This window comes from Bufo gargarizans, chromosome 3 (assembly GCF_014858855.1).
Source record: "Bufo gargarizans isolate SCDJY-AF-19 chromosome 3, ASM1485885v1, whole genome shotgun sequence".
NCBI classification, from domain to species: domain Eukaryota; kingdom Metazoa; phylum Chordata; class Amphibia; order Anura; family Bufonidae; genus Bufo; species Bufo gargarizans.
This window is the reverse complement of record NC_058082.1, coordinates 56558407-56572193: the sequence shown is the minus strand read 5'-3', so window position 1 is coordinate 56572193 and position 13787 is coordinate 56558407. Positions and strand designations below refer to the sequence as shown.

General features: G+C 46.0%; 1 protein-coding gene across 1 annotated transcript in view; it reads left to right on the top strand.

The window, feature by feature from the left end:
- GPD1 (glycerol-3-phosphate dehydrogenase 1) overlaps positions 1-13787 on the top strand; it is a 70784-nt gene that overhangs the window by 43182 nt on the left and 13815 nt on the right. The window contains exons 5-6 of the mRNA XM_044284973.1: positions 357-469; positions 13095-13328. Coding sequence (XP_044140908.1) covers positions 357-469; positions 13095-13328 — 347 coding nt within the window. The remainder of the gene's footprint in view (positions 1-356; positions 470-13094; positions 13329-13787) is intronic.

Here is a 13787-nt window from a genome sequence, read left to right as displayed (position 1 = left end):
AACTTGGGTCCCACCCTCACTGAGATGTCAACCAAATGTACTAATTTTTAATTGAAGTTAATGTCCATCAAAATTGTTATAATGTATCTTTATAAGAGTACATCTCTACATCCACGGCTTCCCATCACAGAAAAAGTATACAATTCTGTCTGCCTGCAGCCGCCACTAGGGGGAGCTCATTGGGAGATGGATGTATACAACTAGTATTAAAATACAATGCTATAATAATATGTCTTGCTCTCCTAGTGGCAGCTGCAGGCAACTGCTAAGACGGTGTGAAGGGAAGCAATTGATCTCCATCACTGGATCATTGGTCACCACTGACTATGTTTCCTTGTTATGTTGTTTCCTTTCAGGTAGTATAAATAAGGAGCAAGGCAAAATCCTAAAAGAGCTGTTCCAGACACCAAATTTCCGTATCACAGTAGTGGAAGAAGCAGATACAGTAGAACTATGTGGAGCTCTGAAGGTAGAGAGAATTATTGTCTAACACGAGTTCTGGTATATAATGGTAGTTTATTTGCACCGTATAGCAGAAGTGTGTTTGTTTGCTTGTTTTTTTTTTTTTTCATGAGGGCGAGGTGGAGGGGTAGGGGATGACATAAAATGGAGGGATAATTTAAAGAGGAGCTGCCACCTCTTCTGATCTGCCAGTTCCAGAAAATACTTGCATTCCCCCTATGAATTTTTTTTAATTGTCTTAGAACTCAACATTGTGTCATCCCCCTGTTATTCCTCCTGGAAATTCATGATACTATTTACATTTGGGCCTTATCATTCCACTTGTCAGTAGAGTGTGTCCCTGACACTGGCACACCTAACTGGACAGTTTACACACACGTCCTAGTAAATAGGAATGGTACACTGTCAATGTATTAATAGATTTCCAAGAAGAATAACAAAGGAACAACACAAAGCAGAGGCGCTCCAGGACTGGTATTTCATGGGCAAGAAATGTTTTTACTAAACAGACAGGTTATCTTTAAAGGGATTGCTTGCTTTTAGACACATATCTTTATGCACCTGTTTAGAATTTATTTAAAGGGGTTCTCGGGGCTTTTACTATTGATTACCTATCCTCAGAATAGGTCATCAATATCAGATCAACGGGGATCTGCGCGTGCCGTCTCCTCATACAGCTGATCCGATCTGATATTGATGACCTATCTTGAGGTTAGGTCATCAATAGTAAAAGCCCCGAGAACCCTTTTAAAGACCTGTCTGTTTGTGACTACTTTCATTCCCCATGTAATAAAAATTGTGTAGCATCAATTCTTATGCCTCTACATTGTATGATTAGTTTACTATTCCTGCTAGAAGTTATAAATAAATTGTTAGTAGTCTTCAATGAAGGTCCAGAAGAGTGTTACCAGTTGGGGGTGTGACACTATCCAACCAGTGCTGCCAGAGACACCCCCCCAACTGGCAATAAGGACTACTGCAATGGGTTAACTAAAGATAAATTACTTAACCCCTTAGGGACGCATGACATACGGGTACGGCATGTTTCCCGAGTCCTTAAGGACCCATGACGTACCGGTACGTCATGGCTTTAATTTGCGATTCCGGCGCCGCGGGGGTTAATCGGAACTGGATGCCGGCTGAAATCATTCAGCCGGCATCCCGTAACAACGCAGGGGGCCCCCCCCCACCCCCCCGTATCGGCGATCGCAGAAAACCGCAGGTCAATTCAGACCTGCGGTTTTCTGCGTTTCCGGTCCATTCGGGTCTCCGGTGACCGATGAACCGGAAAAAGACTGTGATCGGTGGCGTGATTACACACCACCAATCACAGTCTGTGTATTTGGAGAGGCGGTGCTGGCCCTGGTGCTGAACGCCGCTGTCCAGGGTGCTGATTGGTGCAGGGGAGAGAGGCGCGAGATTCAAACTTCCTGCGCTCCTCTCTTTTACCCTAAACTTTCTTTGTTCCATCTTTCAGACCCCAGACCCCCCCCCCCCCTTTTTTTTCCTAACACTTGCCCATTTTTTTGCCTGGACTTTTTAGTACGCGAACACCCGTTGCCGCCTCACACACGCACATATAATAAAGTTTTCCACACACGCACATATACACACACACACACCCATGGCCCGCTGGATGTTCTCGGCCGAGGAGGCATACGCCCAGATTGCCTCCGACTCTGAGAGCCCCAGTGAGGATGAGGATGACCCCACGTTCCTTTTGTCATCCGCATCCTCCTCATCATCATCTGATAATGATGAGCCCCCAAGGTGGCGAAGATGCCGCCAGGCGGAGCCAGGGGCCCCACATGCTAGGGATCCTGTGGCCCACCCTAGTACGAGCCGCCCTGGGGTTCGTACTGGTTTCCCGGCCCACCAAATAAGTCCACCGGAGCCCCCTGCCGATGAACTTAGCTTGTGTCCCCCAGTGGACTTTGAGCCTGAGATTCCGGATTTTGCTGGCAATCCTGGAATCCAGATTCCCACAGTGGGGTTTACTGAAATTGACGGCCGGTCATCGATCACTTTGGGGCCAAATTCATGGAGGCCTACGTACCTGGAAGTGAGGTCACGGTTGATGAGTCTCTCGTTGCGTACAAGGGGAGACTCAGTTTCCGCCAATATATTCCCACAAAGCGGGCGAGGTATGGCGTGAAGCTATACAAAATTTGTGAGAGTACCTCAGGGTACACTTACAGATTTCGTGTGTACGAGGGGCGAGATTCCCGTATTCAACCCCCAGAATGTCCCCCCACTCTGGGTGTTAGCGGGAAACTCGTGTGGGACCTTATGTACCCACTGCTGGATAACGGTTACCACTTGTACGTGGATAACTTTTATACCAGCATTCCCTTGTTCAGGTCCCTTGCCGCCAGATCCACGTTCGCTTGTGGGACCGTGCGGAAAAATCAACGCGGCCTCCCTGCCCACCCCCTCTAGGTACCTATCCCCAGGGGTGAGACCCGTGCACTTACCAGTGGAAACCTGTTGCTGGTCAGGTATAAGGACAAGAGGGATGTCCTTATGCTGTCCACAATCCACGGTAACAGCACCACCCCCGTCTCTGTGCGAGGTACTGCGGCAACGGTCCTCAAGCCCGATTGTATCGTCGACTACAATCGGTATATGGGAGGAGTTGATCTCTTACTTTTTTGACCCAATTTTAGCAGTGTCATGAAGTACAATATGTGACAAAAAAACTATCTCAGAACGGCCTGGATAAGTCAAAGCGTTTAAAAGTTATCAGCACTTAAAGTGACACTGGTCAGATTTGCAAAAAAAAACGGCCAAGTCCTTAAGGTGAAATAGGGCCTTAAGGGGTTAATGCAATGTTCTTGTTAAATGTTGTGACTTATTGTGTTTGTGTGAACGCAGTGACAATGTATTAGTGATCGAATGGTTACTATATTTAGGTTGCCAGGAGATGGACTGGTTCCGCCCACTGGTTAGGAGTTAGAGTAGTCTTGTCTGAGGAGAAACTATAGGAGAGATGTGTGTGCTGAGAGTTCCGGCATGGACTAGGCCTAATTCTCTGTCTCCGAGACTACAGCTGCAAATGAAGCAACACTGCTACCAAAGTACCCCTGAAAGAAAGAGACCAGACATCTAAGAAGGTCTAGAACCCTCAAGTATTGTGCACATCTGTGGAGAGGGAAATACTGCCAAAGCATTCCCCCATACTTTCAGACGGATTGGCCACCCATATCTAAATTTCTGCACCCCTCAGTCTGGGAATTGCAGAACGAGTTAATAAAAACCTAACTCCATTCCTCTGGTTCTGATGAGAAACTGCAAAGTGTCCTTAGCGAGAGACAGGGAGCACTACAACGACCATCATTGTTGCCACCTATATGCTGCTATTGAGAGAGGATCATACTGTGATATATGTATCCTTTTGGAACTGTGCCTTTTACTGCCATATGTACTACTACTCCCATCTTCACTACAGTAAAGAAAGACTTTATTTATCACAGCCTCCAGCATGCATCAATCGGCCCTCTGCATCGGCCCTCCTGCCTTGCACTTTACCAATACCCTCAAAGCCATAACTGCCTCCACGCACCCCCCTGCTGATCACTGCAGTAACACCCATCTGGACCTTCACTGCAAACTGCTAGTAATTCATTCATAACTTCTAGCAGGAATAATACAGGAATGGTACACCCCAAAGTCATCCTTGGAACTCCCCTCCCTGATCTGTATTAGGGGGCTACCAATATGATATTTTCCAAAACGTTCACAGATCTGACTTCCTAATGCCGAATTTCCCATGTCCTGTTGATGTCCTGGCTGCGGGCAGACCCGGTGGACACCCAGTGATAATGATTCTGCTCACACACAGGGCTGTTTACTTGCTATTATGCAATTGGGATCTATTGACTTTGGCTTGGCGCTTGCTGCTTGTCCTGTGGCTGCCAGGCCTGGAGTTTCAATGGTTCTTTATTTAGTTAATGTTTAAACAAATAGTTAATACGACTTCAATCTCACTCGAAATCTTTGTTCTCGGTCAGAATGGACATTTGTTGGAAGCTACTTTAATTTACAATACTGTTTGATTGCCGGTTGCATGGCGATGAGGGGGTAAAAAACCTGAAATACATAAGAGGATTATAATAGTCGCTTATACAGCACAAAGATTTAAAGTTATTACGTGAATATACAGTATATACACGCCTGCACAGCGGGCTACAGTTATATCTGTATGGCGTCTTGAAGGTTTTATCCCATGATTAATGTAAAAAATAAAATCAGATATCATATAGTACATGACAGTCTCTTTCTAAGGCCCCATTCAGAGAACCATATGGTCGCCGTGCCCTTGTTGCAGACCGCAAACAGCGGGTCTGCAATACACGGGCACCAGCCGTGTGAACTCTGCGCTGTGGTGCGGACCCATTGACTTAAATGGGTCCGCGATCTGCAACAGATAGGATATGTTCTATCTATTAGAGTGCGTAGGCACAGATAGGAAGCCGCCTCACCGCAAAAGATAGAATATGACCTATCTGTTGCCATATGTTGCGGATCGCGGACTCATTCAAGTCAGTGGGTCTGCGCCACAGCGCGGAGTTCACACGGCCAGTGCCCGTGTATTGTGGACCCGCTGTTTGCGGTCCGCAACACTTGCATGGAAGCCATATGGTCGTCTGAATGGGGCCTAACAAAGTTAAAACCAGCCCTATACCTGTATCCAGATATCTTCTTGATATCAAGAAGGTCTCTCAAGGGGAGTATCTTTTCTGCTGGAGCTCAGGGGGCGTGTCCATTCTGCTGGAGCTCAGGGGGCGTGTCCATTCTGCTGGAGCTCAGGGGGCGTGTCCATTCTGCTGGAGCTCAGGGGGCGTGTCCATTCTCTCCCTGTCACAGCAGTTGAAGGATGAAACTGAGCATGTGCGGCCGTCTCAGTGAGCAGGACAGAGAAATCAGATAAAATAACAAACAGCAGGTGGCGCTATACAGATACATTTTATTGAATAACTCAGTGGCTTTGAGAAATTTTTAATTACATGCAATTACAAAAGTATTCAGATCCAAGTGCTAGTTTGAAAACCGTAGAATATTTTTCTGTGGAACAACCCCTCTAAACCCCTTCTATCAATACACCCGCACACACAGAAATGTCCCATGAGGTAAAGATTAACATAAAATTTACCTGGAATTACTTTTTCCACAAAATACTGTCATATAATGCTTTAAATAATAGTCCCATACTTATCCAGGTGCCCACATACTAGCGTACCTACAGGAATGCCGCTATATTTCCTATACATGTTGCAGAACTATCAATTTCACAAAAAATGTTGGTTAATTAAAAATTTCCCCTATAGAATGGTAATCTGCAATGCAAACAACAGATTTTAGACAAGTGTCCATCAAAATTTTGATATGGAGGGACACCGGAGCATCAGTGCTGGAGTAGAAGGTTTTATTACTTACATCTTTTGTTGCTGTTTTTTGTACTGTTGGAACTAGTGTTGAGTGAATTGAAGTCAATCCGAATTTCCTTGTGCTTCGTGGTAGCAAATTGATTTTACCTGAAATAGTGTGAAAAAACAAAAAAAAATTCTACTTACCTCATCCATTTGCTTGCGGCAGGCTGGCCGCCGCCATCTTGCTTGAAGAACTTGCACAAAATACCCGTGCGCGGTGACATTTGACGTCATCACGGGCCGCCCGTGGTTTTGCGCCAGATTCTTAAGCAAGATGCTGGCGGCCAGCCTGTCGCAAGCAAATTGATGAGGTAAGAAGGATGTAATTTAGTTTTTTTACATTTTACACTGTATTATTGCTATCAGATGCGGAGATTAGCTATGAACGCGGCATCTGAGGATTACAATAACGGGGAGCAAATTAATCGCCGCTCCCTGTCATTGCACCCATTACTTATAAAGATATGCACTTCGTGACAAAGTAATTCGTCACATAGCAATTTTTTTTTTTTAATTCGGCAGAGCAGCCGAATCGCATTTTCCAATGCTTCACTCATCTCTAGTTGGAACGCCTAATCCAGGGGTACACAACCTGCAGGCTGCATGCTGCCCCCAGAGCCATGGCTTGCGGGCCCCGTCCTGCTGGGCTGGGCAGAAACACAGCTGATCCTGCGATCAGCTGTGTTTCTGCCCGGAGCCCTGCACAATTGCAGGGTTACAGCTCCTGCCTTCTCCTCACCTCACACAGGTGAGCGGCGCGCTGTGCAGTTTAGACCCGACGATCACGTGATCGCTGGATGTCAGGGGCAGAGGACAGCAGAACCTCACCAGCTCTGCCCTGTACAAAGCCCCCCTCAGCAGGCTGGTTTTCCCTGTAACTGGGGCTCCTTTGGACGCTCCAGTTACAGTGGAAATAGTGCAATTTTTTTTTGTGTATATTTAAAAAATAAAAAAGTGATACCAAATAAAATCTTTTTGTAGCAGAAATATATTTTACAAAATAAGTTACAAAAAAGAAAAAATAGTAAAATACATAAAAGAAAAATACGCCATTACCAAAACCATTACAATTATCACCCCATTTATGTTAAACTATACATATTGTATAATAAAACAATCCAAAACATATAGGGAGTTAATTATAATAGTTTTCATATTTAAATAATGAGCTATAGTTTAAATAAAAATGAGTTAAAAAAAAAAGAAGTACAGTTTTCCCCTACTAAAACTAAAAAAAATATATTAAAAAGCCCTGTGTTATGTAATAAAAAGCTGCAAAAGTTATTTTGGTAGTCCAAAAAATAAAAAATGTTACAAGTGTTTGAACCATGTGCGCTAAACCCAAAAAAAGTGACTGGTCATTAAGGTCTTTTCAGGCTTGGTCATTAAAGGGTTAACCAATAAGTGCTATTCCAGCTAGTAAGGCCTCATACACACGACCGTAACCTTTTCTTTTGGCCTCAGGACACCAGCTATGTGTGTTCTGCATTTTGCAGAACGGAGTAACAGATGCGGACAGCACATAGAGTGATGTCCACATTTTTTGCGGCCCCGTTATAGTGAATGGGTCCAGATCCAAGCCACATAAAAAAAATGCGCCTCAGATGCAGACTAAGGGGCCATTCACAGGTTCGTAGGTGTTTTGCGGTACCCAAATTGTGGATCCGCAAAACACTGACACCGGCAATATGCGTTCTGCATTTTCGGACCTCAAATCGCCGGCACTATATAGGGACTTCCTATTCTTGTCTGCAGCTCCGGACAAGAATAGGACATGCTCTATTTCTTTGCGGAGCCGCGGACCAGAAGTTCGGGGCCACAGTGCGGATGTGGACAGCACACTGTGTGCTGTCCGCATCTTTTCCGGCCCTATTGGAAATTACCGTATTTTTCGCCCTATAAGACATACATTCTCATAAGACGTGTTTTTGAGGAGGAAAATAAGAAAAAAAATATTTTGAACCAAAAGGTGTGGGTTTTGAACTACCGTAATGGTGGTCTGTGGATGGCACTGTTATGGGGGCATATGTGGATGGCACTGTTATGGGGGCATATGTGGATTGCACTGGTATGGGGGCATATGTGGATGGCACTGTTATGGGGGATCATTGTGGGGGCATCTGTGGATGACACAGATATAGCATCTTATGTGTCATCCACAGATCCCCCATAACAGTGTCCCTGTGTAGTGAATGGGGGCCGGCATCTGGGCCCGGTGCAGTCACTGTATTCTACTACACCGGGCCCGCTCTCTGTAGTATACGGTAATCATATCTAACTTGTGGCTATTGTTTAAAGTATTCCAATCCTCTTAAATCTAGCGCTGTACTACTTACAACTAACTTCTTGGCAGTCAGGAGGCCGGGCGCTCGTAGCGTAGCTCACTGCGCTGCCTGCTTCTTTCATAAAGTGGGCGGCCCAGTGAGCGTAGTTAGCTACGCTACGAGCGCCCGGCCTCCTGACTGCCAAGAAGTTAGTAGTAAGTAGTACAGCGCTAGATTTAAGAGGATTGGAATACTTTAAACAATAGCCACAAGTTAGATATGATTACCATATACTACAGTGAGCGGGGCCCGGTGTAGTAGAATACAGTGACTGCACCGGGCCCTGCTGCCATTACAGAAACAGACGCCGGCCCCCAGCCCCTCCTCCCTCTCAGCATATTCACCAGACGGTCGCAGCATTCGCCCCCATAAGACGCACTGCTATTTCCCCCCCTACTTTTAAGGGGGAAAAATGCGTCTTATAGGGTGAAAAATACGGTAATGGATCCGGACCCGTTCCGCACAATTGCAGAACGGGTGCAGACCATTGAACGGACGTCTGAATGGACCCTAAAACAATGTCCGTGTGCGCGAGCCCTCAGGGAAAGTGCTTACTGGTTATTGCAGGGCACCTACAGTATATCTGGGGTTGCAGAAGGTGGTAATAACCAGTGAGCACTGTCCTCTGCAGTGAAGGAATAGGAGGCAGGAAGGAAACTTCGCCACTTAAAGGAGTTTTCTAGTTAAAATGATTTTTAACAAGTTCCTGCAGCATGGCCTCCGACAGAAGATTCCTACTTTCCTCGTCCGTGCTGCTCTCACTGTCTCCATCTTCCGGGCCCGGAGCACCTCGGGGCAGGAAATGACTGGCTTCAGCTGTGAAACGCTGCTTGTGGCCACATCACCGCTGAAGCCAGTCATTGGCTGGAGAGGTACAAGTGACTATGCCAATAGCCAGCCGGGTGTGAACAGCTCCGGAACCAGAAGATGGAGACAGTGGGAGCAGGAAAGTATGAATCTTCTGTTTCAGGGCCATGCTGCAGCCCCTGTTACACGGCACGATATTCTGGACAATTGCTGGGAACAAGTGTATATAGGAACGCTCATTCCTGATATCTGGCCGGTATAAGGCTCCATTCACACGTCCGCAACGTGTTTTGCGGATCCACGGAGCCGCAAAACACGGACAGCGGCAATGTGCGTTCCGCATTTTGAGGACCGTACATTGCAGGCACTATAGAATATGCCTATTTTTGTCAATTGCAGACAAGAATAGGACATGTTCTATTTTTTTTCGGGATCGGAATTGCTGACCCGGAAGTACGGGTACGCAATTCCGTGTCCGGGCAGCATATCGTGCTGCCCCATAGGAATGAATGGGTCCGCAATTCCGTTCCGCAGAATGCGGAACGAAATTGCGGACGTGTGAATAGAGTCTAATGGTGCCGCTGATCAGCCGATAAACAAGGAATCGCTCGTTTGTCGGCTGATTTGCATATTTTATCAGGATGAAAGATGTACAGTTATCGTCAGCACATCTCACCGTGTAATCAGGAATGTGCTGCCAATAATAGATAGAAGTGAATGAGGTAGGAATGACTGTGGTAGTGATCATTCCTCCCCAGTCACTTTGCATTAGCCTGAGTAATAGACCGATGCAAACAAGCGCTGATTCACATTTTTTTTTTTTTGCGGCCCCTTGAAATAGTGCGATGTAACAATGCGGCCCCCAGACCAAAAAAGGTTGTGCACCCCTGGCCTAATCGGTAAAGGTCCCCTTATTTGTCAAGCAAATCGGTCAAGACGGGGTAAGTAATTAGGAGACCCCAAGCTGCTTTCACCATTGAGTCTGTGGGTGTTGCAGAAACAGCCAACGCACCTTCTGACCCATCACTCACATCCTTTTTGTGCCCCACATTCTTTGTGTAGAGGAGGTCCCATGACCCCGTTCTCCTGATAGTTAGGAGTGGAGAATTTAGTTCTTCATCTATCAACCATGGTGCAAAGTATGGATATGCCATTAGTGTCAATGGTTGGAGTTATTCTACAACTATACTATGGTTGTACATGTTTGTGGTGGTTTTGGCCTTTCAGACATCTGTCCGCCTCTTACAGTCTGGTGCCAGCTCAACAGGGCACACAAGGGACAGAGCAGAGAGCACAACCCTTCTCTTCCCATCTACCCTCACTAGCAACATTTTTAGCAGGTATGTATTATTAGACAGTAAGTGGCCTTGCAGAGTTAATGCACATGGACCTGCTGTTCTACCATTTTTAAAAGGACCTGTCACTTCTGCTGACATGTCTGATTTAGTAACTACTTGCACTTACACCCCCATGTAATAACAATTCTGGAGCATCTATTCTTATGACTCCATGGTGTAGCATTCCTTTATTATTCCTGCTAGAATTAATGAATGAATTGGTAGCAGTTAGCAATGAAGGTCTAGATGGGTGTCGCCAGTTGGGAGGGGGCCCCTGCATAGTCTGATACTGGTAGCACTGATTGGATAATGTCAGGGACACCCCCTCACATTGTAACTCCCATCTGCTAGTAATCATTCATAACTTCTAGCAGGATTAATAAAGGAAATGCACATCATAGAGTCATAAGAACAGATGCTCCAGAATTGTTATTACATGAGGATCACAAGTAGTTACTTAAACAGACATGTCAGGAGAGGTGACAGGTCCTCTTTAATGCCCCTGCTCAGATACAGGAGGTATTGTGACAAAAGCAGTTGCCACAAAGATCAATGGGGTCATTTATCAAACTGGTGCAAAGTAGAACTGGCTTGGTTGCCCATAGCGACTAATCAGATTCCACCTTTCATTTTCCAAAGGAGCTGTCCAAAATGAAAGGCAGAATCTGATAGGTTGCTATGGGCAACTATGCCAGTTCTACTTTACACCAGTTTGATAAATGACCCCACAAGTGTCTTCTTCTCCACGCACTTCCATGTAGCTCATTTGAAGAGGACATTACAAGCTGGTAGACCACTGTCCAGGGTGCACAGCCACAGGGGTGCATTCAGTCGGGCTCCTGCCGCATGTGCAGCCGCAGTCAAACGTCCCTGACTTCATTTTGCGTGAAGTAAAAGGACAGATTACACGTTTTGTAAATGCTGAATAAGTGTGAGCGATTGAATTACTGTTTAATTTGTATTTTATTTAATGTGATTTCATTAGAAGACACTCGGCTTGTATAGTTTTTGTTTCCCTACCTTGCCATCTGCTGTAATGAGGCTTATTACAATAGAGGAAGAACATTCTGCTCCGCTGAGCAGTGGATGGAGAGGACAGCGAACAGCTGTATCTGTATCGGGACAGAAATTAAGTGCCGTTCTAATAGGCTGCGAGATAACGTATTCAAAGCTGCTGCTAGAGTTAAATCTCTCTTATGTTGTGCCTTTGACGGTTGTACGTGTATTTATATTCCGCTTTTACCAGTTTTATACCTTTTTGTACTGCATCAAATGTAACTAACTATTCATTTTTATTGTTCTGTTGTGTGAAGGGGATGTCTCAGCATAGACATTGTTTCATCTCGCTGGGGTATGTCACCATTGTGGGATTGGCACGGGTCCAATCACCGTGATCAGTGCTTTCCTAGCACCATGGCCTTGCAGAGTGGACAGTGGTAGCATGTTCTAGTGTATGCCATCAGCGTGTTTGCTGAAAACGACCCCTTTATAGAGAAAGTGTACCTTTCACAAAGTCAGGCCGTGAGCGGTCCGTGGAACCACGGGCTGGATTTCTGCTGAGATCAGGAGCGTACGGCGTCATTGGTTGTTGTGACGCCGTGCGCTTCCTGCTGCCGCAGTATAGTAATACTGGTATAAATCATACCAGTGTATTACTGTATTGTGGCGGCAGCAGGGAGCGCACAGCGTCATAGCAACCAATGACGCCGTACGCTCCTGATCTCAGCAGAAATCCAGCCCGTGGTTCCACGGACTGCTCTTGGCTGTGTGCATTCGGCCTCAGTTATACCCATCAGTGATTTGTCAAGGTGGATTCAAGCAGATTAACGGGCAGATTATGATGGATACATGTTCCTGCAAACGCTCGTTCCTGACAATCTGCCCATCTAAAGGTGCAGCCGAATACCCAATCGATGAGCGAAACGCTTATTCATCGGGTTAAACTGTCGTTCGTGCAGACACCTAGATTATCGTTTCTGGGCAGCAGATTGTGGTGCCTAGAAACAATGCAGCTGTATTAGGACGAGCGATAGCAATCCCTTGTCCTCAAACTGTGGAGGTGATGTAAATGCAGGGCTTCACCCCCACTGAACGAGCAGCCGACTAACGTAAAGAAATGCTTCTTTCCTGACAATCTGCTGTTCAACGGCCGTCTAAATCCACCTTCAAACAAAACTAAGTGCAGGTCAACACAGAACAGGAGCAGATCTTTCCTTTATACCTTATGTCTGTGGGGGCTCCAATCCTGGTTTCCATCAGTGATTGTGAGCCAAATCACTGATCATACATTGACCAGACACTAACTTTCTGAGATTATCTGGCAGATTTTCAGGAACGAACGTTAATGACAATCTGTCCATCTAAAGCTGCCGCCAATCACCCAATGAACGAGTGAAACGCACCAGGTTTTTCCTCACTATGCTAGGCTGAGACTTCCACCTAGCAGTGAGCCCAGTGACGTCACCGGCCCAGATGAGCAGTCTACAGCGCTGCTCTAGGCTATTTTGGAGGCGGGTACTATGCACGTTTGCAGTACCCACTTCCAAAACAGCGTATGGCAGCACTATAGACCGCTCCTCTGTGCTGGTGTTGTCACCAAGTTTACTGCTAGGTGGAACATGGTTCCTCCTGAGAGCTGCTTATGTAGACTACCACCGCCATGTCCATGTACGGATGAGGTGAGAACACATATTGTCTTGGGGATATGACTGATGATTCTTTTACTCTCTTGCTAGAACATTGTCGCTGTTGGAGCTGGCTTCTGTGATGGACTTGGTTTTGGAGATAATACAAAAGCTGCTGTTATTCGCCTAGGGCTAATGGAGATGATTGCCTTTTCCAAAATGTTTTGTGCTGGACCGGTTACATCGGCCACTTTCCTCGAGAGCTGCGGCGTGGCTGATCTGATCACCACATGTTATGGAGGCAGGAATAGAAAAGTTGGTGAAGCATTTGCCCGCACTGGAAAGGTAAGAACATGTGGATTCCTTGGTGTTAAACTGTTGAGGATGCCACAGATCACATAGAGGTGCCACAGAATGCATAAATACCACAGAACACACAGAGGTGCCACAGATTGCATAGAGATGCCACAGAATGCATAGATACCACAGAACACATAGAGATGCCACAGAACTCATAAATATGCCACAGAACTCCTGCATAGAGCTGCCACAGAACGCATAGAGATGCTACAGATCACACAGAGATGACATAGAAGGCACAGAGATGTCACAGAACACATAGAGATGCCACAGAACTCAGAGATGCCACAGAACCAACGTATAGAGATGCTACAGAGCACATAGCTGTCACAAAACACATAGAGATGTCACAGAACGCACAGAGATGTCACAGAACACATAGAGATGCCACAGAACTCAGAGATGCCACAGAACCAACGTATAGAGATGCTACAGAGCACATAG